This window comes from Mandrillus leucophaeus, unplaced genomic scaffold (genome assembly GCF_000951045.1).
Source record: "Mandrillus leucophaeus isolate KB7577 unplaced genomic scaffold, Mleu.le_1.0 Scaffold71, whole genome shotgun sequence".
NCBI classification, from domain to species: Eukaryota; Metazoa; Chordata; class Mammalia; order Primates; family Cercopithecidae; genus Mandrillus; species Mandrillus leucophaeus.
Genome location: NW_012107697.1, coordinates 4,722,502 through 4,748,772, shown reverse-complemented (window position 1 = coordinate 4,748,772; position 26,271 = coordinate 4,722,502). Strand labels below are relative to the sequence as shown.

The 26,271-nt window shown below is 43.5% G+C and overlaps 1 protein-coding gene across 1 annotated transcript in view; it reads right to left on the bottom strand.

The window, feature by feature from the left end:
• Positions 1–3,389: 3,389 nt before the first annotated feature.
• The window catches only part of SORL1 (sortilin-related receptor, L(DLR class) A repeats containing), a 184,301-nt gene continuing 161,419 nt past the window's right edge, over positions 3,390–26,271 (bottom strand). The window contains exons 39-49 of the mRNA XM_011964986.1: positions 24,777–24,859; positions 23,105–23,201; positions 20,592–20,776; positions 16,787–16,906; positions 15,760–15,924; positions 14,436–14,610; positions 13,417–13,523; positions 10,366–10,558; positions 7,895–8,107; positions 6,053–6,150; positions 3,390–3,611 (exon numbers count right to left, since the gene is read on the bottom strand). Of these exons, the coding sequence (XP_011820376.1) occupies positions 6,083–6,150; positions 7,895–8,107; positions 10,366–10,558; positions 13,417–13,523; positions 14,436–14,610; positions 15,760–15,924; positions 16,787–16,906; positions 20,592–20,776; positions 23,105–23,201; positions 24,777–24,859 (1,406 nt within the window). The 3' untranslated portion in view covers positions 3,390–3,611; positions 6,053–6,082. The remainder of the gene's footprint in view (positions 3,612–6,052; positions 6,151–7,894; positions 8,108–10,365; positions 10,559–13,416; positions 13,524–14,435; positions 14,611–15,759; positions 15,925–16,786; positions 16,907–20,591; positions 20,777–23,104; positions 23,202–24,776; positions 24,860–26,271) is intronic.

The window sequence follows — 26,271 nt, the reverse complement described above, 5'->3', positions numbered from 1 at the left end:
TATATAAATATATGTATATGTACACCTATTTTAATTCTAAAAGTGCTTCTGTGATTTAGGTATTCATCTTTCCTTTAAAAGAAAAAAGATATTGTTTTTATATATAACAAGATATATACACTTTCCTATGAAAGATATTGTTATATATATATATATACACACACACACACACATATATATATAGAGAGAGAGAGAGAGTTTAGCATAGTCACTAGCAAAGAATAGGGGTTCAATGGAAGGGAATGATAATTATTCTAATTGGATGGGCTACTTACTGTGTAGGACTCTGGTTTTATGCTAAATATTCCCAAGAAGTATATTTGCTGGAGTTCCTTTATCTCTCACATAGGTTTTCCAGCAGTCTAACTCCAACTCGTGGCTTCTCTTCTATTGTACTCGGAGTAGCCGCCTTTAGCAGCCTCAACCCATGTTCAATTTGCTGTGGGCTGGGGAGCCCAATAATCACAGCTGACGGATGTAGTCAGAATGTGGCTCTTAGCCAGGAAGATTCGATTCAAACTCAGTCCAAATAAATTCATTTTGCTATAGAATGTTTTCATGAGTGGGGGAGCTTACTCAACAACGGGACACGTAGAGATGAGTCAGAGTGACCGATGTAGGCAGTGCCCAAGACCTGTCCAGGGGAACCACAGTGCCTGGACTTGAAGTATTAGATCCCATTGGCAAGATCTTTTTAAATAGAAATGGATACAGGGCGTTGCAATCTGACGGTTTCAAATACTAAGTTTATATGGAGTAGATGATTCCTGTTGCGGAGTGTCAAGCCTTTGTCCATTCATTATTTACTGGGCAACCACTATGCTAACCCAGAATCCTCCTACTTTTAAAATTATTTGCCCCTGCTCTCCAAGCAAGCTTCGGGTGGTGACTGGCTCCTGGGATAGATCTCCCTACAGGGAGAGAATGCACTGGTCATGTGGACATTGTAAGGGACAGGACCCTTTCCCAGGGTGAATTAACAAATGGACATCATGACGTTGCAATATCAGCATCCTGAGTTTGGTTAAGGTGTGTTTGGCCATGAGAGATGAATTCACTATCATGTGTTGACAAAAATTATCTAAGCCTGAAAACCTAAGGGTGAGGCCATGACCAAGGAGACTCACCCAGATGGTAGGTCTCCCCTTGGGATTTCGCTTGGTGCAATATGTTGGACTAATGCGTTCTCTGTGACACTGAATGGTGACATGAGGCGCTGCGGCATCGTGATTCAGAAAAGGATCTGGAATCAGAAACACCAGGGACGGGAGGCTGGTTTTGCCTTTTATGCTCTGGTTTCTCCTAAATTACTTCACTTTTCTATGCCTCCTTTTCTTCATTCACAAAACCGGATGCTAATACTTCAGGGTTTGGCTCTGGCTCAGTGTCTAAACAAAAGCAGCATACCAGAGGACCTGTTAAATTCTTAAAAACCTGCCTCCCTCCCCCACCCAGTTCCACAGCCTCCAATCCTCACTTACAGGCCCACTGGCCATTCAGCTGCTCATAAGAGGTACATGCAGCCCTCCTCACAAGACTGTCTATGGAGACCCGTGGAAGTGCTCTTAGACACACAGCTCATCTCTACTGCTGCGCTTCCTTCTCTTAGATTTGAAAATTGCCTTCTTAGCACACTGCCTCTTAGCAAATGTAGCTACAGATTTAAGGGAGCTACTTTAGTCGTTGTCCCTACGGAATAATTCTGTTTACTTCAAAACAGCCACCACATCTCCCCCCTCCTCAGCCAACACAAAGGCATCGTGTTCTTCAAGGATCCACCATCTGAGACCAGCTTGTTAATAACAAAATTATTCCAGGCCTTAGTGTTCTCTCATCTATGAAATAAACATCCCTTTAAAACAGACCAATCAAATGGGGTTTGGAGCCTGCGTTAGCCATCTTTATTGCACTCTAAAGAACAACTCAAGACACACAGAGACAGTGGATTTTCAAATAGGTGTTTTCTTGACCCAGTTAAATTTTTATTCAGTGAAAAAAGTTGACATTGAGACAAAAATTATCTTAAAATTGTGCAACAATATAGTAAAACCTTCAGCAGATTTCAGTGACTTGGAAACTTATCGAGGCAATTGAAATTATAAATACCTAATTTCACTTTGGAGAGAAACAAGTATACAGTGTTTCACTTTAAATAAGAGTAGAATAGGCCTTTATTTTGCCACGAATACTTTCGATTTTGCCTAAAGTTTCTAATAGTTCATAACAAGAGTCTTTAAATGAGAAGTGACATAGAATATTTGAGGATAATGTTCCACTCCAGCATTCATGCTTATTCCATTTGAGCTATTACACATGAAACTAATACCATTCTTGGGTTATTACTTGGCTGTGATGATTTAATTCATAATATGGCTGCTCAAAATTAGTGGGCAGAAACATATATACAACCCATCCTCCCTCAACCCATTTTCGGTGCTGGTACTCCATCCAAAAACACACTTACTGTCCGTGTACCCAACAGTACATATCTCTTGCTATCCATTCCATATCTCAGTCTTGCATAGAAGGTAGTCTATATAAACTTAATGCACTGGCTTTTATTACACAAAAATTGTACCTGAAAGGCAGCACACACTCCAGTTAAGAAAAATAACTTGACAGGAATGTCAAGATATAATCCCAACACAAGATTCTGCACAGAGTTTTAGAGTCAATTCCGAAAATCAATATGGGGTGATGTTCAGTTTGGTTATGTCTCTGGATGCCTTCTCTAAGGGACCCCTCCAACCGTCTGCAGAAGGAAGAAAATTTTCAGGAATTCACCATGACTCCCTTCATGGAGAAGGGACTGACCAAACCTGACAGGATGGTGTTTCTGCCCTAAGGAAGTGTACTGGAAATATAATCTTACTAGATGCAGGGACCACTGGGTAAGCATCTGAAGGCAGGATTCACCAAGGAGGAATGGGTGCTCATCTGTAAGGGGCTCACCATACTACTGCTGTCCCAAGCCTCCCCTGAAAATGGCCAGTTTTGAGAAGGGTTACATTCCTTAAATTTTTGCTGAGTATAGCCAAACATGATGGGCAGGAGAGAAAAGGCAGCTGTGTGTCCCCTGTCCGTCCTACCCAAATATCCCTGGTGATGCTACCAAAGACAGAACCCCAGGAATTACTTGTTCAAAAATCAAAGTTTCAACAGTTACCCAGAATAATAACTATCTACCCAGCTTGTCAAGGTAGCCAGTAGCTCCGGGAGCTTCTCACCTGTCTGGAACTAGGACTGCACAGACATGGCCTTTTCCCGGAATATCCTCTGTAGAACTTCACTCTCTGACATTTTATCCATGTGGACTCGTATCTCATAAAGCTCAAGGGGCATTCAATACATCCAGGAGTAAAATCGGCTTCCAGAAAAAACTCATAAGCAAACCCCCTGCCCACCAAATTTTAGAGGCCCATCGTGGTCCACATGGATGCAGGCATCTGACATTCTAATGTACACCGCGAGAGAAGAAAACCTTTTTCCGGCACGGTGTGAACTTCTGAGGTGGCATCTCCAACAAGGTACAAAAGCCCCTTCTTCACAAGCAAGGAGGGACTCCAACTGGTCACAATGAAGACAGTTATCTGGTCACCTTCAAAGGCTGTCTGTAGTATGAGGCATTTGTTTTCATTTCCTATTGGCACTCCAACCTCTGGATTCTTTCAGACAGCATATACACATGAAATCCCCACAAAGCTACACAGAGGGAAACGGGAGTGTGTGCTTCAAAAGTTCATAAAAATATACAATTTACATATAGCTGCATCTATCTAGCTTAGTCTTCAGGAACTTAGCTCTTCTGTTTATATAAAATACTCTAGCCCTAAAAAGCTGCTTTTTTTCAAACAGCACAGTGGCATTTTCCAAGGAGAGGGGTGATGGCCAGTCTACAGTACTGTGCACTAAGCATTGGGAGGCACTGGTAGCTAGAACTGGATGCTCAAAAATATCTCAAGCTGCCAACTGGAGACATATGCTCTGTAAAAAGGCTTGCCTATGGAATAACTGAAAATAACATCGCAGAGCCTTTTATATCAGCTTTTACAAATGCCACCAAAAAGTTGGCAGAAAAAGAAAAGAAAATACACTTCCTAGTGGTTCAATTAAATGACTTACCTCCCACCAGGTTGTTAATGATTCAACTATTTAAAGAGCTTATTAAAGGGGAGGTGGTAGGGCTTAGAGTTTTGAACAAATCTCTATAGTAAGACATGATAAAGCCAAAAAAATTCCAGTCTTTTAAAAAAAAAAAAAAACTTAAAAAAGGAGAGTGACAGGAAAGAAGAGAAAATACACTAGAAGAAGGCTTATCATTACCACCGGTTGTTAAAATGAAATACAGCCCTACCCGTATGGCAAATTAAAGGTCGACAGCTTAAAATACTCATCTCAGTATATATATAAATAAAAATTTTAAAAACTAAAAAATTTAATTGGCTCTTTGTTTTCTAAACAATCCCTAAGTAGAATAAAACTATATTATCACCCAAGAATGATACTTTCGGTTAAAAGAAACTAAACACTTGTGAGAAGATGATGCATCGCACCTAAGGGGGGATGGGGTTTTACAAAGCTTGCATATCAAGGACATATATTCAGAGACACGACTTTGGACTATTCCCAGACCTCACTGCTTCTTGGCTGAAAGGAAATTCTTCAGTGAGAATCATACAGTACAAGTCACGACGATGCTAGACATTGGTACCTACAACGCTAAGCCTAAAGGGTTGGCATCAGCCCACGATGGCTTCTACATAACTATCAAGTGGCCATGGTTTGAATACAGGGGTGGCATTTTAAAGGCAGAAGAAGAAAAAAAAGCACAGCTTGTTTTACAAAGAGAATAAATGAACACCCTCTAGTGCTCCTGCTGTTGTTAACTGGATTGAGGAGTCTCAACGTTTTAGATCTTCTCTATCTCTATGAGAGTGTACAGCACTGTCTCTTTAGATTGGGTGGGGGCATGGGTGAGGGAGATGGAAGAAAAGAAAAAAAAAAAGAGAGCGAGAAGGCACTGACCCAATTCAAAATGACTGCATACATCAGTATGGATTTTTAAGGACAATAAGTGGCCATCTCAACCCAAATACATAATTTTACATTTGAGATCCTTCAGTAGTAAGTAAAAACAAAAAATGGAAAATGGAAAAATTATGTACTCTATTGGCCAGTGTATGGATCATGGCACAGATCTAGAACTCTCTCCTACAACAAGGGTAAGTTTTTGCAATGACAATGAAACCAGTGTGTAATAAAGCAGTGTTATCATTTTGTAGCTCTCAAAGCTACATCTTGTACAGAGGCACATACAGTAAAATTCCATCAATTAATATAAGAGAGGAAGCTGTGGACTTGCAGGGCTTCCCAGGCTGCAGCTCTGTTTAACTGAACTCCGGCAATGACTCAGTGCTCTCTCCTGCCAAAGACCATTATGTGACACACAAGTGAATCAAAATGGATTGCTTCCGGAATGGCAACAAAAAATGCTTCTGTTCCCACCTCCAACCCTATGGGTAAGGGGCTCATAACACATGTGGTGTCTAATGACCACTAAAGCCTGGCCTTACACAGAGTCCCAATAAATTAACAAAATAACATAAAGAAACCTTCCCCCATAACACACCCACACACTTTCCTATAAACTATATCCAAACAAAATGGAGTATCTGCGCACACTTTCAAGGAGAAGGGGTTCCACCCATCACTCTCTCGAGGTTTTTATTAAATACATTTCTGTGTCTTAGAAAAATAAAAAGATTGGCCAATTTACTGAACCAAAATTATCTCACAGACTTAAAAGCATGCCCAGCAAGCACAGCCCTGTAAGACTACGTTAATGTCAAATCAAAGCAATTTGGTTACTCAAATCAACCTGGTTTGAAGTTCACAGTTGATTACTACAAAGTTTATTCATTCCTTTCTTTCCTTTTTTTTGTTCTTTGTTTTTTGTTTTTTGTTTTTGGCCCATATAAAAATAACATATTGCAACTCAAAGTGCATCTTTTAAAATAAACCATCAACTATCTTTATCAAATAAAATATTTACACCATTTGGTTTCTAGTGAGGAAAGCTCTTTCAGGCTATCACCATGGGGACGTCATCTGAAAATCCAGTTATCATAGGAGCATCTTCATCATCTTCCCCTAGAGACAAAACAGTCAGGCCTTGGTGAGTTCCAACACACTTTAACCTGACCCCACATCCCACCACTCTACCTACCCCTCAACCCTACCACAACCCGCTAGCTGAGAAGGTCAACGCCATAGCCAGGCAGACACCATAATCAGTTCTGAAACCCAGCCCAGCTTCCCACGGTCCCTCCTGGCCACCTTCTACCCATCGACGGATCCTCATACTGATTTTAATGGTCATTTGAACGTAGCCAAATTAGGAAAACAAAGTTTCTCAGGAGAAGAATCTTATTACCTACACAAAAGCTAAGTGGGTGGTTTGGGTTCCCCAGTTTGAGTTATCCATACCCTACACTAGCACAGTGAACTGCAGTGTCTGCTTTCTCTTCTGAACCCAAACTGCTCTGGGGAAAAAGGATCTTGGTGGGGTTTAAGCATTTTGAGGACAGCTTCCCAGACTAATGGCTATCCTCTTGTGACCCCTGGTATAATCCTGTGCAACCAAGTGTCGACCGACACTCAGGGATTATCGCAGGGCACCGTGACGGGTCGACTCCTTTTGCCTCCAACAGCAGAAGCAAAGAAGCCACCCCATTTACGCAAGGCAGTCCAGGTGCCGGCTTATTAAGCAAGAAAGGAAACTGACAAGGAAAGGGAACAGAGCTAATATACGACCCGTGAAGGGGAATATACAAATGTCTTTATACACATAGATAAACAATTATAACTAGTTTACAGAAAAAAATAAACTTGTACATTCACAGTCATTAGTCTCAGTTTGGGGAAGCCTTGTAACACACCCACTTAATTATATTACTATCTTACTATCTCTATTAGCATTTAGGGTTTTCATTGTGCAAAGATTTCAAAACGGGAAATTTCTTACTTTTTCCCTTGCTATGTGTCAAGAGAGGGGTCCCCAGTGCCCAGGTCAAGGACCACCGGTACCAGTACCTGGCCTGTTAGGAATGGGGCCGCAGAGCAGGGGGCAAGCAGCGAGCCAGTGAGCATTACAGCCTGAGCCTCGCCTCCTGTCAGATCAGGGCGGCATTAGAGTCTCACAGCGCAAACCCTGTTGTGAACTGAGCATGCAAGGGATCCAGGCTGAGCGCTCCTTATGAGAATCTAATGCCTGTTGATCTGAGGTGGAACAGTCTCATCCTGAAATCATGCCCCAACCCTCCCCCCCTCCACCGCTGGTCCAGTGAAAAAAATTATCTTCCACAAAACTGGTCCCTGGTACAAAAAATGTTGGGGACCACTGTGTTAAGGTACATAAAAGAATGGCTGGTGAGGTTACACTAGCAACCAGAAAGAGAAACAGCAAGACGGAAAGGGCCTCCTTTGATAGAAGCTGATTGGGAAAGCATTATTTGTTATCTCGAGTTACGATCTTGAGAGACCTCAGACCTCCAGGTCAGTGAAGGATGAGAGAGGGCTCAGATATTCTTGAGGATTTTCCCAAACTTTGGGAGTCTCAACGCCTGGGGCCTATCTATCCTTCCTGTTTGAGGCACTCTCCCTGTTTCAGGCCAGAACTACACAGTCAAAGATAATACAACATTTTAATTAACTTAAAAGGTAAAAAGTAAGGACTCTGAATGGTTTAACCAAAAGCCATGGAATCAAATCGCTGGCTGATGAGAGCTCCTCTAGTGTCGAAAGACAAGCTGAGGGTGGGTGTTTCCTCTTCAAGTCGTTGGCTGTGTGCCGGCCAGCCCTGGGAGGAAGAACCGACTTTCCCTGCCCCACTTACCCAGGTCATCCCCAGAGGAGAAGATTGCGGACCCCAGCCTGGAGCTGTAGTGGCTGTTGGCGAAGGCGGTGAAGCTGCTCTGCAGCCTCCGGTGCTTCGTGTACAGGATGGCAAACCCCACCCCCAGGCTCAGCAGTATCAGGAATAAGATGGGCACCACCACGGCAGCAACATCCGTAGATCTGGCAGCCTGCATGGCGGATGCATCTGCACCTGCCAAGGCAAAGTTCCCACCAATAAGCCCACCTGAGGGCAGGAGAACAGACCAGATGACTCCTCAAGGCTCCACCCACCAAAAAAAGCTGGGCGATCGCCACAGCTACACAAACTGCCTGTCTGGTATGAGACATTTCTGCATGTGCGTGATGCCTGATTGCTTTCCGACTACTTGCTATGGGCTGATAGACCAAGGGCCTTGTGCATGCAAATACGGTAATTACATTAGACTCCTAATCACTGCCTTGTTGGTTATTTAGATAATCTCTTGGAAGGGAGACCTTTGTTGGGGTATCAACATTGATTCCATTAGCATTATTACTTAAGACCACTTGCTTGCCTTACATAAGAGGATGTGAAATCAGACCACTAATTAACGAGATTGCAATTATTTCCCCCTACTTGGCACCAAAGTCACTCTGAACTGCAATTACCTGAAGCTCCATTAAGTGATACAAACGAGATTCCTACACCACAATACAGACTTAACAGCTCATGAAGTTTTACGAGGTTTTTCACTTAAGTAAAAAAGAGAGTGGGGGAGAAAAACAACTTTCCATATACATGTCACATTTTTTAAAGCTCTTTACAAAGCCGTTTTGCCATTTATAACCTAACACAGATGGCCCCTTCCTATTGACTTAAACAAACTGGCTCTGTGATGAGTCACTAATAGATTTGTACCACCAGGGCTCTAGGGCAAAGCCATGGCCCACCTTCCACACTGCTGGGGTAGGGGCCAGTCTCCTTGAAAGCGGTAGACTTCTCATGTTAAAAATTCCAGGGAATGTCTGAACTTGAAAATGAAACCTAGGAATCAGGTTTTGGCAAAGGAAACAGAGTGGACTTCCCTCAGGCTAGGTCTCCATGAGGAGCCTCAACAGGCTTGGGGTTGCTCCCCGGTATCGGGAGAAGTGGCACAGGCCAGGACTCTGCTTCATGTAGAAAGCTCTGTCGCTACCCAGGCATTCACCCTCACAGGGTATTCATCAAGATGGGCCAGAGAACCACCATTTCTTGCAAGCTTAATTTAACAATTCAATATTCATGTCTGTATTTAAATTTCTTTCATTATTTCCTTGCTAGAAAAAAACTCTAGCAACATCTTATTTAATATGTTCCAACCTATTCCAACTGTGCTGTGGTTAATGAAGGGGGTGTGCTCGGCTGGAGCAGTGAAGAGGAAGTCGGCACAATGGAGGCTGGGAGCTCCAGGAATGAGCGCCCTCCCTCCCCCACCCCACTTCCAAGGGGAAGGTGAACATGAAGGGGCAAGATGTCAGTCAAGAGCCCTCCTGCCTGACAACCTTGGTTCCATAAAGGTGGCCGGGAGGGGTCTGCACAGGAATTTTTCCCAAAGCATATTTCACAGGTTACCAATTAGTTTTGCCTAAAAATGGGGCTCTATTGAGGAAATCCTAGGTCAACAAGAGTTGTGCTGGTTTCTGTAGGACCTTCTCAGAACCTCTAATATGTTAGGATTCTCCCAAGGGAAGTGGCAGGCAGTGCTTCCCTCTCTTAGTGGGGGGTGCCAAGGATAAATATTGCACGAGATCTCACCCTGAGAAACACTATGAGACGGAACATTTAACAACTCTAACACAAGATTTTGGCTTGAGCACTGGTTAGTTCTTGGCTGAGAGTAAATGGAACTAAAAAAGACCAGTGGCAAAACATTTGTTGAAATCCTGGCCAAGCTACTCTAATGTAAGCAGACTTTCTGTATGAACGGAAGGGTCTTCTCTACCACCACTAGCATGGCCCAGCATAAGACGTAAGACAGAGATCCCAGGGCAAATTCCAGGCCTAAGCTTATGCTGAGAGCTAAGATGAAGCCGGGGCGGGGCGGGGGTGCGCACTGTTATATGATTTTACATGTAAAATCCATGACAAAGAGATGATCTCTGGCTTGGGGACCCACAGGGTATATTAGCATGGTAGAGGCTCTGAGAAGTCCCACAAAAAACAAAACTCTTATGAACCTAGTATTTCTCTTTTTAAACCAAGCCTTGCCTTTCTTACACTTTCTGTTGAGAATCCGGTCCCCCTGTAATCTCAGCTTCTTGTACCATGTCCAGCTCAGGAAGTATTTGTTAAATACATCACTACCTGATTAAACTGATATATAAATGATTTTCTTTTAAGCTGAGAATATCTTCAAGGTGTTTTAGAAAGACAAGTGGTCATCAAATCATCCAACGTTCTTGCTATTTCCCCAGAACTGCAGGCAGAAACGGACAGCAATCACAACTCACCAGAACCCAGCTCATCGTACAGCAGGATGGCAGGCTCCCCACAGATCTGACTGCCAAAAAGGCATCTTGCTTGGACAGTGAACGTGTAATTATGACCCATCTTCAGGTTGGAAATTTTAAAGAAATTGTCAGTAGTATTCCCAAGGTAAGCTGTGATATTCATGGCACTATCATACATGTGTATCTCATAGCCCTGAAAACAAACACAGGAGATTGCTCAGGAAGTCGAATATGGAAACTGACAGCCTAGTCTATTACTGGTTCCAGCTTTATGTGAACTCCTCACTGCAGGCTGCTACAGATGCTAAAGTGCTCTGGGTTTCTCCTTGTTCTTTTTATATTACCACTGAGATACTGGATTCAGAAAATGAAAATTTGCTCATCTCCAATGTCTCAAATAACTGCCACCCCCCGCCCCCCACTTACAAGCTATATTGTGGAAATGAGAACTGTGGCCCTCAGGAAAGTCATTTTAACAAAGCCACATTCAGAGTTGTGCTCAGCAGTCTGCCTGTCTCAGGCAATATTAAATGCCACCAAGAATCTGAACAGGTTGCCGTAATGGGATTTGACTAATAATAAATCCAGGTCGTAGTGGACTCCAGCAATGGGGTGAGAAAGGGGAACTTGCAATTAGAAAAGACAGGACATTTGTCCCCAGAACAATGTGTAGGAATGACCTTGTCGGCTCACTTCCTGTCTCCTTGCTTTCTAGCTCCTCCTGAGCTGATCTCAGCTCCCCAACAACCTGGCCTTGAAATAAGAAGCACTGTAGCTTGATCAGGCCCCTGTTCACTGGAGGAGAGGATGAAATGTCTTCCTAGTTAGAGCCCTGGACTCCAGTGCTGGGAAAAGTCACCCTTGGGACAGCCCTGGCCCAGGATGCTAGCTGGGATGAGGGCTGACAACCTGACCTCTCTGCTGATCCCCGACTATTCCAGTGTCAAAGCTACTGACACTCTCCACCATCCCCCTGAAAAGACTCTATCCCTTATCTCTAGCCACATATTGGGCCCCCTTGCATAATCACAGTCTCTTGATCCCAACACCACTGACCTATCTATTCTTGATGTGGTTTGGCTGTGTCCCCACCCAAATCGCATCTTAAATTCTAGCTCCCATAATTCTCAGGTGTTGTGGGAGGGACCCAGTGAGAGATAATTGAATCAAGGGTGTGGTTTCCCCTATATTGTTCTCATGGTCGTGAATAGTCTCACGAGATCTGATGGTTTGATAAGAAGTTTCCCCTTTCACTTGGCTCTCATTCTCTTTGTCTGCCACCATGTAAGATGTGGCTTTGCTCCTCTTGGCCTTCCACCATGATGGAGAGGCCTCTGCAGCCATGCGGTAATGTGAGTCAATTAAACCTCTTTCATTTATAAATTACCTAGGCTCGGGTATGTCTTTATTAGCACCGTGGAAACGGACTAATATAATTCTTTATTAGCACCGTGGAAACGGACTAATATAATTCTTTGAACTCCCTGTCAGGGGAAGGGAAGAAGGACATGCTCTGCCTGTGCCAGACCCTCCACTAGGAACGAAATACTAACTTAGAATCTCAACCTAAGAGCCGGGCTCCAGCCACCCAGGAAGGATCCCCTACTGGCGACTGGCTGCCGAACTAGGATTCCCAATACCTGCCTGGAATCTCATCCCCACATTCTTTTCTATAAGCTAGCAGTTATTACCTTCCACCTAATATATATTTGGTGTCGATCGTTTGTAAAATACATAAAGGTTATAAAGAAAATAATTTAGATTACACAACATCAACCACTCATACATTATTTAACCCATCCTCTTCTGTTTGGCATTTCGGCCATTTCCTCTTTCTTACTGTCATAAATACTGTACATAAATTCTTCAGGCACATTGTTTCTTTAGAGTAAAATCCTACAACTCCTGGATCAATGGGTGTGAACACTTTTAACATTTTTGATAGATATTACCCAAGAGCCTTACTTAAGGTTGAACCAATTTATATTCACAGAATGTTTACTTCCCTAACTGTTATCCATACCGGTTATATTCTTCCCTGCAAATCTTTACCAATTTAACATGACAGGGCTACCTCTTTGTTATTTACATTACTGGTGAGGTTGAACTTTTCTCCTTTTGCTTACTGCTGCTGGAATTTTTTGCTTTGTTACATGTACCTTCTTCAAAATTAGAATATTTCTGTTGTGAATTTACTTGAAAGCTTTCCTTATATTTAAGGATATTAGCTATTTAGATATCATAGTTGTAAGAGTTATGAGAACTCTCACAGAGTGTGTGGTGAGAATTTTCCAACTTTCATTTCACTTTGCTTTGGCATTGCATGGTGACTATTTAGAACCCACGGCTCTTTGCCTATGCTGCATCTCCAGGTAGCCATAGTTGATTCATCACATTCCTATTTAGCTAAGGCTTTGCTGTCACTGGGGCCAACCCAGTGTTACTCAAGAATCTGTCCACCCTTGGATGGTAAATCTACTCCCAGGTCTCACTCCCCTTCCCCTGTCTTTTGCTGTGAATATCATATTGGCCTACCAATAGCAAAACCAAACAAAACCAAGGTGTTCTTCATAAGTCAGCAAGGTATCTTCAAGTACCTCCTGCTCCCTGTAATTTCTCTGGGAAGAGAGTGCTGAGATGCCAGGCTGAGAGTGCAGCTCAGCTCCTGGTACTGAAGCCACAGTCCTGCCCTCAACGAGTGTGGAACAGGCGGGGCTCCTGGTGTGATACCCTGAGCCCCAGCCCAGCTGCAGCTTCTGCGGGAAGCACAGCATGGCCTCCAGCCCATTTCTCTTTCTTCAGAGGAAGACAAGTCAGGATTGAAAAGTGCTTAGTGCAGAGATTCTCATCTTTAATGGGCAATATAAACATTTCACTAATTAGCAATCCCATCGAAAATGGTCCTTTAATTCTCAAGTTCATGTCCACGTCCTATTCTTTTTCTTTCTTTTTTTTTACACTATCTATGCCAGCAGGCTGTTAACGAGCTCATCTCTGAAACAGCATTTCAATTAAATTTCCAAAGTCATTGAGAATGAGGGAGGAACTTACCCTACTTTCATTAAAATGCTTTTCCTTTAAACCCAGGCTTTTCCAAAACAGAAGAACATGGTCATTTTCTGTTATGATTTTTAAGGCATCAGGTGCTGATAATGAAACTGAAAATTAAAGATGAAATGGGATGCAGTTAGTGGATACACATTTGAAACTCCATTTTCTTGTCTGTCAAAGAGAGATTAAATAATGCTAGCCTTGGAGGCTGGATTACGGAAAAAATAAAACATATAGACTGCTGAGTACAGAACCTAGCATGTGGTAGATATTCTTTAATTGGCATCTCTTTGTTATTGTTATAACATCTTCAGGCAAGAAATTTGGACAGTACTTAATTTAATAGCCCTTGTACCCAAGGGTGTACAAAAACAAATGGGGTGGGCTAGAGGGGTGGTGGGGAAGGAATGGGATGGCGTAAGGAGTTTCGTCTGAAAACAGGACACTGGAGTGACGATGGCTCGTGGCCCGGGCCCACTGCATGCCACTAGCATAAATGGGGCTGGGCCTCCATAACCCAATATCAAAACTCCCAATAATACCTGCTGTCTGAGCAACTGAGCTTACTACCATCTTTCTGAATTGAGCGTGACTGCCCTTAGATCCACCACCCAGCTATGGGTCTCCCTCCACTTCGACATGTCAGACTGCCACAATGGACCACTGAGAACCTGCCATTCAGATATTCAGCTACATCGTGGTAACTATTCGGTTTTATTTCCTCTCTTGGGCATCCCTCCTCTCTTTTCCTTTAGTAATATCAAAACAAGTGAGGGGAGTTAAAAAGACTTAGAAAATATAGAAAACGATAGCCACTCCCCAGCCCACTGTGCCCCGGCCACCACGCCGCAGCCCAGACACTGGAGCCTCTGCACTGCTCTGCCCCTGTAGGGATACTGAAGGCAGCGTTTGCACTTCCTGTGAAACTCCTAATGAAAAGTCTGTGTCTGGAGGTCTAGCGGCACAGCACTGTGGGCACTTGGCTGTGCGAGGAGACCTCTAACCTCTCTCCCGCTTACCTGTGGTAATTTTGATGCTGGCATCTTTGCTCATGTTCCCCAGCTGGACAATGATGTGGTATTTCCCACCAGGTTCCAACTTGTTAAGGGTGTATTCCACAGTGCTGTTACGGGATTTTACTTTGTAGCTCCTGTCAGTCTTTCTTATTAGATCTTTAACTGCAATTGCATACAACTAGGACCGAAAAAGAACATCTGAATGATAATCAGAAGGCTGACATTTTTTACTCTTTGTAGTTCAATGGTGGACAATGCAGTATATTAATAGCTGTGACCCACAGCAACCATAGTTTGAGTCCCAAACTCTGACTTCATTCTTTGGAAAGCCTTTGGAGTGACCAGGTCCAATCTTAAAATAACTATTCACTCATAGAATTGCACATAGAGTTATCAATTAAATTTTTTTTAGCCCTCTAGGGAAGGCCACATTTATCGTGGCATCAGCAGGTAGGTTGGAACAAGCAAGCACATCCAAACTCAGTACTCAACTTCCATATCTCCACCATTGCAATGGTTCATGGATGTTGTTGGTGGAGAGAGAATGAACCAAAGTGTTCAATCCTGGCTCTAAAGGGCAAGGATCTACTTACTTTCTCCCAGGCTGCTTCTAGGTATATGGGTGCAAGGGAAAATAACAGGGCATATAGTAAGCACAGGAAATTCAATCACAACAGAGAAGTGGAGAGTTGAGAGGAGTATTAGCAACCAAGCATTTTAAACCAACCACTGCTGGATGAAGGGGAGTGGAGAGAGGGCAGAGGGCAGAGCAGCCCAGAGCAAGGAAAAAATGGGCGATTTTTGTTTTGTTTTGTTTAGGATCAACGCTCCTTTCAAAGAGGGGTCACAAACTTTCTGTAAGGGTCCACACACAGTAATACTGTAGGCGTTGAGGCCCAGAGAGTCTCCATCACAACGACTCTGCTGATCATTGCACAAAAGTGGTGAGATATAATATACATATACAAATGGGCATGACTTGGTTCCAATAAAACTTTATTAAAAAAAAATAGGCAATGGGCTGTGTTTGGCCTGCAGACCTCTGTTTGCTAATCCCTGTGTGAGAGGGTCAGGGAAGGAAATGTGAGCAGCAGAGAAGAAAGAGGGACAATCCAAAATGGTAGCTGGGAATAATGGAGAAGTGTCAGTTAAGAAGAAGTCCCTACACGGACCCCATCTTTGGCCAGACAGAAATGGGAGAGACCTTCTGCTGGACGCCAGAAAGCAGGCCTGTGTTTCTTGCCCCATTAGAGGACCCCCTTCCATCCCACCCTACCCTAACCATGCCAAGAATAAACACAGAGGCCTGGAAGCCCGGCCCACTCACCAAATCCTGGTCAGGAGAGTCATACGGTGATTCCCATTTGATGACCACGGAGGTTTTGCCCGTATGAACCACATGCAGGTGACGGGGCGGAAGGCGGCTGTCTGGAATCATCTTCACTACAACGTAGTCAGACGATGGCCCCTGGTAGGGTACCACTACCCGGACCTAAAGCCCAAGCACACACACAGGAAAAAAATATATCATGGCCTTATGCAATCTTTATTAAAGTATTTTTTCAACAAAATAATGACAACAATTAACATTCAGTTAGTAAAAAACAACATAAAATATAAAGTAATTTCCCACCTACCCCAGATCATTTTCCAAGGGGTACCACTACTGGTAAGAGTGTTTGTGCTTCCTTCCAGAAATGCCCTATGCATATATAAGCACGGATATGTATATACATGTATCCTTACCCATATAAGCATGTGTACATGTAGCCTATCTTCCTCAAATATTTTTTATACAACTGAGAAAATGGCACACATATTCTGCTCTTGGCTTCTTTCACATAATAAGATAGCTTAGAGACTTTTCTGTATCAGTACATTTAGAGTTGTCATATTTCTTATGAATGGCTGCCCTGTACTCCATTGCATGAATAAATCACAGTATGTTTAACCAGTCCTCTCTTCATAGACGTTTAGGTTGCGTCACATCTTTTGCTATCATAAGTAATAATAACATACCAAGTATCTTTCTCCATCTATCTCGGCACACACATAAAAGTATGTAGACTAAATTCCTAGAACTGGAACCTGATAAAAGTTTTTGATTTATCTATACTTGTGATCATCTGCCGAGTTATCAATCCTCCATAATGGAGCTGCAGTTGGTGACAGTGGTCATTCATTCCGTATTTCAAGCAAGAACCCGATGATGCTTATGAAGAAGAGGAAGTTGCCTCTCGTCACACACATCGATCCTGGAGTCCAGGTATGCGAGCTCCCCAGGTCCTGGGTTGAGCCCAGAGCCCAGGACTTAAGACATCCCTTAAAAAACTGAAATGGTACAGGAAACTTACCAGAAACAAATACTGCTCATCCTTACTGACAATGACCGTCTTATTGTGGAGCGAAGTAGTCAAGCTCTTCGGGTTGCGATAGAGGTCAAGAAAGGACGTGGCATAGAAAATACCATACACCTGGTAAAAGCAGAGAATGGAAGAGGACATCAGCTCATGGGCCAATGACCTCATTTCCTTGAAATCCCCAATTTAAGACCCTGGAACTGCTTCAAAGGAGCTCAGAGAGAAGTCTTCATTCTACATTTATTACATTTATAGCATTTACAGAGAAGGCACTTGGGCCAGGCACTGTATGTAGAGCTACAAAAATAAATATGATGTGGTCTCTGTCCTCAAAGAGCTCATTCTGGAGAAGAGGCGGGCAGAGAAGAAAAACATACATAATTATAAATAACAAGTGGCAAACATAGAGCATTAGATGCTACACCAGAAACCCACATGATGAGCCCGGGAACCGGGGGAGCTATTAAAGAGGGGGTGTCATTCTACCATTGGCAGCACGGCCGTGGGCTCCAAGGAGAAGTGCTGAGTGGGAAGGAAAGTCATGGGAGCTTGCAGAGTAGATACGAACACCCCAGCGAGTGTGTGGAGGGAGGGAAGGTGGGCAGACACTGCTGGCTGTCCAGCAGGGACCCATCCTCCCTTTCTTCCTCAGAACTCTGGTACTTACTGAGAATTGCTGCCTAGAAAAAGTCTACACTGCGCACCTCCCTAAGCTAGGAGAGGCTAGACAAGGAGCTTCCAGCCATTGAGATGCAGACGTATCACACGGAAAGCTTTAGGAGGACTCATTACAACAGAGGGAGGAGCCCTTCTTCCTGCCCTCCGGCTGCCTGGAATAGAGATCATGACTGCAGCCCCAGCACCATGAGGTAAGCTTGAAGACGCATGTCACAGGCTGGAGATGACAGGGCTCGGGTGCCCGATCAAATCGTGCTGCTCTGACAGAAGCCCTGTACTGCTCAACTCTAAGCTTCTTTTAATTACGAGAGGAAATAAACTGTTCAAAGCCACTGTTACTGTCACTTCCTCTGCTCTATGCATCCCTGCGTAGTCCTAGCTGGTAAACATTGGAAACTGAGGGAGTTTCAAGCAGGCAAGTGGGAATGGGATGAAGCTTACGGCAGAAAGTGGAAGCCGAGGGAGTTTACTACTGGAGGGTGGGAGCTGAGGAAGCTTTCTCTGTAAGGCAGAATCAAAGAGAATTTTCTCCAAGAGTTCTGTGCACAGGTAAGACAGGGGCTTGAAGAGAACTGTAGGAGCTGCAGGATCCATGGGATGAGCAGGAACTGAGCAGGGATCCACAAAGGGATTTCCAAGTCCCAGGCAACAGGGTGACTTTCTCCAACACTGCTCAGCAGCTGTGAGGACTAAGCTCTGATTTTTAAAATATTGACCAAATTCCTCTCTAAGGGGTCTGGGGAGTCACGCCCTACAAACCATAAATTCTCATTAGATGGGTTTCATTTCATCCTATATATCGGACTTACTTTCCAACTTGACCCTGGCATAACATCATGAGACAAGGAAGAAAATCAAAATATTTTACCCCAAAACATATTTCTTTGTCATAGCTTGAAAAGGCCCTGCAAAGCTGTCCTTTGTGGGGGAAAATTCACATCTGTAAAGAATCTCTATTCACATAGCTAGATCTTTTTCTTCCAGGCCCTCCCAATCCTAAAGACGTTAACTAAAAGTCTTGCTCCTTTTAAAGATCTACATAGGAAACATTTGTCATCTATTTCCCCTAAGGGCAGCCACTAAAAGACTTCAAAACAACCTTGGTCTCTACAATCTTTTATCTTAACCTAAACATTTCCTTTCTGTTGATCTCAGGTCTTCAGACAAACTCAACCAGATGACAACCAGAAAATGTTTAAATTTACCTATAGCCTGGAAACCCCACCTTCATCACGCCCACTTTGAGTTGTCCTGTCTTTCTGGATCAAACCAGTGTATTTCCTAAATGTATTTGATTAAAGTCTCATGCCTTCCTAAAATGTATAAAACCAAGCTGCACCTGGCCACCTTGTTCTCAGGACCTCCTGAGGGCTGTGTCACGGGCCATGGTCACTCATATTGGGCTCAGAATAAATCTTTTCCTATATTTTACAGAGTCTGACTGTTTTTTGACAGCTGAAAAAGGACAGACAGACAGGAGAGCACAGACAGAGAAAGAGGAAGGGAAACCTTGAAGACGGTGATCGCCTGGGAGGATGTAAGAAAGATAAGTGCTGAGGGACTCAAAGGAGTCCCAAAGCAAATGCAAATGGAGCTGCAAAGCATGAGGTGGCAGTAGGCCAAGTGGGGGCTTAGAGTACAGAGGTAGGATGACATCACCGAGGACAAGCTGGTGACCGCCCTGGATGGGGTGTCTCTGGAGAGGAAAGGGGACCACAGAGCTATGGGAGCCAAGGGATGAGAGGCTCCCCACATGCACAGTGACAATGGTACTTCTCATAGTAGACAGGAAAACCATAAGAGCTGTCAGGGTCCTCAGTGAACTAAAGAGGGGTGGAAACAGAGAGCTTCCTACAGGTGATCTCATTTACACTCTCACCTCTGAAAGCCACCTTTAGTGTGACCAGCGCATGAGCTGGGATGAGGTGCAGGAATTGCACACTTACAGACACCAAACCAAGTCAGGCTTCAGTGTTCTGTGCAATTGCCCTGCTCTGGACAGATAGTTGGGGGTGATGAGGTGGTCACGTGCTGCCGGGTATGTAAATGGAAAGAAAGGGTGCTTTGTGAGTAGACTCAACTTTCAGGTAAAAGAGAGCTCCGGGGATGGGTCAGGGCTTCTCATCACTGTCCCTGCCTCAGCTTCAGGTGCTGGGACATACGAAAGAGCAGAGGCTGTTAAATTAGCCAGACCTGAACTGAAACTCAATCTACTGCTTGTGAGCGTTTTAACTCTAGCAAGTTACTCAGCCTCACTGAGCCTTAGTTTCCTCGCTGGCAAAATGGGAATATTTACCCACAGAACCAATAAAAGGAATAAGGGGGAGCATGGGTTTATCGGGTTTTGTATTGTTCCTGGCACATACTGGCTGCTCAGTAAACCTTAATTTCTCCTTCCTTCTTCTTCACTGATTTTATAGACGATTACTTGCAAACTTTGGTTATTTCCTTATAAATCAGCCCTGTGCCAAATGCACACTGAAGATATCCTCAGAAGACCAGACGTGGGTAGTTCCTCCACTCATCACTAAGGATTTACTAATTCCTGATTATAAATTTACTTCTATAGGTTTTTCCATTGAGAAAATCCAGAAAACAATCCTTCCCTTCAAGGAAATTACAAACTAGTTAGGAAGATAAGAGTAACAGACAGAAATTATCAAATAGGGTAAGGCGGTATTTAATGAAATATCATGCTATATGGAACCAACTATAAATATAGTAGGAGTTCATAGGGAAAGAGATCAATTATAGAAGGGAGAATTTTCTTGCATAGCAGGAGGAGGAAAGGACTCCAAGGAGGAGAAAGGGCATAAGCCAAGTACAGAGAGGCAAGAGGGGGATGAACGTGCCAACAGCCTCGGGACGGTCGACCTAAAAGCAAAGGGGACACACTGGGGAGGAGTGGAAAGTGAAACACTAGACTGAAAAAGGAGCACAGATCTGCTCACAGTGAATCATAATGCACATACGAAAACAAAGGAAAAGAAAGGCCTATATCCAAGAGCAGCAGGGACACTGGAACATTTGCAAAAGACAGAAAAGCGCTAGAGTTGTGTGGTGGCGCAGCATTAGGAGACAGTTCACACTCACTCTGTGATGGTCATTCTGGCTGACTCACCACATTCCGGGGGCCGGTCCAGGTACACTCCACTGCAGTCTGGTTGATGGCTTTGGCCTTGAGGCTAGGTGCAGGCGGGCGAACCCCTCTGGTCATGACATGCTCAAATGCCAGAGGGCTATCCCCCAAGTCAGTCTTGGCCCAGGCAGAAATCTCATAGGACGTATGAGCTGTCAGATTGCCAACTGTGAAAACAGGAAAAGGAGATTCCGGGAGGAAGCTGGGGGTGTGAGTCAAGAATGTGTCTTGGTACACACACTTCTTAAAAAAATAGTCATCTCTCAATTTAAATGAGTCCCATGTACTGTAGGACTGTCATTAGATGACAAATTCATTCAACGTTTATGCACTGATGACAACCGTACATAACACACTGCACAGGCACTGGGTAATTTCCTTAAAGCTGCCCATCCACGGATATGGGTTGGTATGATGCTCCTGGAAGCCATCTGGCCTTGTATAACAAGAACCTTGAAAATCATACCCTTCAATCCAGTTATCCTATGAAGTCAGAGAAAGACTCGAAAGTGTGTATAATAAGGATTCGCATCACAGTGTTACAATAGGAAAAAACTGAATGTAATTTGATTGTCCAGTAACAGGATAATAATTAAATAATGTGCGTTCCATGAACTACTGTGCAGGCACTAAAAGTTGTTTCAAAAATATTTGATGACACTGGAAAATTCTCACAATTGTATGTTAAGTGAAAAGGGCAGGATATAATACTATATATGGCATTATTCTGATTTTATAAAAAAGACATAGAGATCAATCCACGGAAAAATATATTAGAATACATCTGAAATGTAAAAGTGAAATTACAGGCAACTTTAATTTTCATTACACTCTTTTTGTGCTCTCAATTTTCTGAAACAAATATGTATCCCCTTTCTAATCAGAGGAAAGGCTATTAAAACTAAAAGAAGCCCGGCGCGGTGGCTCACGCCTGTAATCCCAAAACTTTGGGAGGCTGAGGCAGGTGGATCATGAGGTCAGGAGATCGAGACCATCCTGGCTAACACGGTGAAACCCCATCTGTACTAAAAATACAAAAAATTAGCTGGGCATGGTGGCGGGCGCCTGCAGTCCCAGTTACTCAGGAGGCTGAGGCAGGAGAATGGTGTGAACCCGGGAGGTGGAGCTTGCAGTGAGCCGAGATCGCACCACTGCACTCCAGCCTGGGTGGCAGAGCGACACTCCATCTCAAATAAATAAATAAATAAATAAAACTAAAAGAAAAGTGAGAAGGGGGAGGCTACGCTAACAGGATAGCCTTTGGAATCAGAAGGACTGGGGTTTAAGGCCTGACTGCATACTTTGTGGTTGTCTAACCTTGGATAAAGTATTTAAACTCTCTATTTCCTTGTTGGTGAGATGGAGAAAAAAATAACAGCACTTACAGCAGCTGCTGGCTTACAGGGAGAAAAAAAAGAAAATGCTTATAAAGTGCTTGGCATAATGCCTAGCATGGCACTAGCCCTAACAGATTTCAGACAACAGCTAGTTAAGACTTCTGCTCCTGACTCTGCCAGTTTCTACTGGGACAACACTGAGGCCATGAGATCATAGGCTTTGGAGTTAGAAAAATGTGGGTTCCAGTCCCGGCTCTGCCACCATCTGACAGTATGATTTATTCTTTCAACTTCAGTTTTGCCTCTGTAAAGCGCCCATATCTCATGGAATTATACTTGGGGTTATGTAAATAATATGCATAGAATGCCTATGTAAATGCCTGCACATGGTAGGTGCTCCATGTGCAAGAGTACCAATAACAACCTCCTCGGGTACCTTGTAGACTTTCAGTTAAAAAAAAAAAGTAACAATAGAATATTTGTAGTCTCTATTTTATAAGGCTATGACAAGGACTAAATAAAAACATGACTGAAAGTACTTCACGACTAGAAGATGGAGACAGGAAGAAGCTCCCAAGTCATTCTCAACAATCACAGTCAGCTTTTGCCACTTAGAAATAAATTAAAATCCGTCCTGTAGCACGTGTTTAGATAGAGGAATTGTAGCTGAGACTTGCTGCTGGTACATATGTAACAAGGACTGGACCACTCCTCCTTTACTTTTTGTTCATTTCTCCAGGCAACGTATATTTACTGAACGCCAGTTATGCATAAGGCCTTCTGCTGTCTCTCATTAGCAACGGAATAGAAAAGAGAGACAGGAAACTGTCTACATCTAAGAACTATTTATTTTGGAAATCAAAACTCATCTGCAGAGAATTAGTCTTGCCTCTGTCCAATTTTCCTCCTTATGGCCCCCAACTTCCACTAAGAGTCATGAGGTTGGAGGAGGGCTCGAGGGGCCACCGAGGGAAGCCCTCTGCCTAGGATCAGCAGCAGACTTACAGGATCCTCAATGCACAAGAACCTGTCAACGCAGAACAGCTTCCAGAGAATACCTCCCGTTCCCTGGCACCCCCAATCAAGCTCTATGGTGGGAAGGCGTCGGTCCAGCCTTACTCCTTCCTGCTCACACACTGACCAGCACCAGCGTGTTACCTTTGTGTGATAATATGCTTCCTCGGAAGTTCAAAGTTCTCCTCTCTTGCTTGTGGGTATCAAACGCCCAGAAAAGGTTCACCACATAGCCATTCACCTGCCAAGAATGAAGAAGCATGTTAGATGAACAGCTAGTCATGCGGCACACCACATACAAAAGGCAGGATTAAAAATACACCTCTTTTCTGCTGTTTCCTTGGGTATCTCGCTTCTTACACTGAACAGGTTGTTTTTTAAAATTTTTAAACAGGTTCTATTTGTGCTACCATCAGCTAATATTTAGTTATACTCCACCTACTTCTAAAAACAAATAGCAGACCATGTTTAATTTATAAATTCGATGCAATAAAAAAATGAATGAAGAATAAAAGAATAATAAACAATTAACAAAGGTAGAAAGAGGAAACACTGGAAAGATAATTAGGCTGTGGAAATTAAGGATAAGTCCTTGCAGTCAAGGCCATGAGGCCAATCCACCCAAAACAGGCTGGTTGGATCTCATTGTCTAACTACCAAAAATACATCCACCCATCAGGAAAGATTACCTTTTCCAAGTCCTGAGCTCATAAAAGGATTTGATCTAAAGATCTTTAAATATGGGACAACGAACAAACAAAAATATTTTCAAGATCAAAGATTACAAGACAAGAACCACATAAGGCCATTTCTTTTTCTTTTCTTCTTTCTTTTTTTTTTTTTTTTTTGAGACAGAGTCTCACTCTGTTGCCCAAGCTGGACTGCAGTGGCATGATCTTGACTCACTGCAGCCTCCATTTCCCAGGTTCAAGCAATTCTCCTGCCCCAGCCTCCAAGTAGCTGGGATTACAGGCATGCACCACCACACCTGGCTAATTTTTGTATTTTTAGTAGAGACGGGTTTCACCATGTTGGCCAGGCTGGTCTCAAACTCCCGACCTCAGGTGATCCATCTGCCTCAGCCTCCCAAAGTGCTGGGATTACAGGCGTGAGCCACCACACCCGGCCAAGACCATTTCTTATATCAACCCATTCTGAAGCTAAGGGCATGACACTAAATGGTAGTTAAGTAAATGGCACAAGGACTCTGAAGGCTGCTTGTCCCAACACAGCTTCATCGCTGGAGAGGCTGTGAGGAGGGACAGATAAGAAGGAACACTATGGAAAGTGGATCTCAGCTTGAGGAACCACATGGGCACAGATAACAATGGCGAAGTCGGCTACGCAGAGGGCCAATAGAAGCGAGGGCGGTGCTGGAAGAGGAAGATCTTAGGTGGATGGAAAGTGAATATGTTTCCAAGGTATCCAACTCTCCCACAAGAAGGTTGTTCTTCCACTGTGAGTACCTCAGCATTAGCGCTTAGCACCAGGAAATCCAATAAAGCTGAAAATTACAGGGCATACATATTCTGTTAACACCAACTCTTTATTTGCACTGTTGCTGTGAACCATTTAATTATATGGTTAAGGAAAAAAAGGCACCAGGCTGAGGCAGAATAATTACATGCGAAGATTCAAGTTATTCTTCATGGGGGGAAGGAACCACCTAGTTCTGGTATTTTAGCTTCACTAGATCTAGCCGTTCGTTTTGTTTTTGTTTTTGTTTTTGTTTTGTCAGCCTTACTGTGCTATGTCCTTTCAGTTCCCATACAAAATAAAGCCCCATCCAGCTGCTGGTTTGAAATTCCCACATTACCTTGATATCACTCTCCATGGTCAGGGTGAAGCTTAGATAATTTTCCCCATAGCTGTCAATGTGGATATCTGGTCGTGGGATCACTGAAAACAAAAAGGAATTCAAAAACAGAAGCCACGTGATGAAAAGCGAGGAAGGCAGGACTTAACAGTTTTCAACTCAACGGACAAAGCCATCTTTCAGTCGGGGAAGAAAGGGTATTTCTTTGGCAGTGTTCCTCATCTATCTTTTCTACCACTGTTTTCCCGAAGCTAAGGTTGGTCCACAGTTGCTTGGTGAACACAAAACTATCTTGGCTCAGTCAGCTATCCTGGCAATTAGGTCAGGCAGAAAAGTTCCATTTTGTAAAGGTCCCAAAACAGCCCAGCTTCAGCCTCGTTCTTAAAGGCACAGGGATCATTCACTGCGAGTGGCGTCTCACTTGGCACTAACGAAGTCCCACCAATCTCAAGTCCTTTCGGAAGGCTGACAATGGGGTAAATCATAAATGGTAGATGTGCGTGTAGCAAAATGGAAAGAATGTGGCCTCTGGAATCTGGCAAACCCGAGTGAGGAGGACAGATACGAATTCCTGTTCTGGTAGCTGTGTAACCTGGGCAAGTTACTTATCTTCCTGGAGCCTAGAGATGTTATCCGCATTTCACAGAGCTGGGAAGGTTAACTAAAATAATGTATGTATGGTGCCTAGCACTCAACTGATCCTCTCTTTCTCTTCCTTTCCAATATAACCTCACATAGGGCCAATTAAACAACTAGAAACCAACTGGCGCTCTCAAAAAGACCGGAGCTCAAGCTGAGAGTTGATAGGGCAAGGAGAAGTGGCCAAGGAAAAGACCCCTCTCACTTCAGCCAGTGAGCGCCATGCTCGTCCTCTGGAAGGTCTTCCCACCAGAAGGCTGACAGTGCTCGGCCCAGCATGATCTAAAAGAGCTCAATGGATCAATATTATCAGAAAATATTATTTAAATGACAACTTGCATATTAGACTCTCCGCATATATGCCCCTTCTATAGACTGGGCAAGAGAGACTCAAAGGAGCAGATAAGATTTGGTGGCAAAAGAGATGTGCCAAAGTCTGAAGAGGTCTGTCCAGATGATCAATCACGTAATAAAACTTGACTTCAGGAAAATTCAACAACTGGAAGAAGAAAGGAGATTGGAAGCTTCAGGCGGCCAACACAGAACAAAACACTATGGATGCTGCATATGGTAAAGCTGACTTGAATTATAATCATGGCAGCCACAGACAAGTCACAATCCACTCCAAACCCCAGTTTCCTCAGCGACACAATGAGGATAAGGATACTTATCTCATAGGATTCATGAGGATTAATAAGAGACCAATTCATGAGCAACAATAGCACGGTGCTAGTGTATAACAAGTGCTCAGGGAATGGTGGCTTTTCTCATTGTCATTACTAATCCACGACGTTCACCAGTTAACCTGGCACGTCTGGCTGATGCCTCTGCTGTCTTTGTCCTTCATCTTAAAATA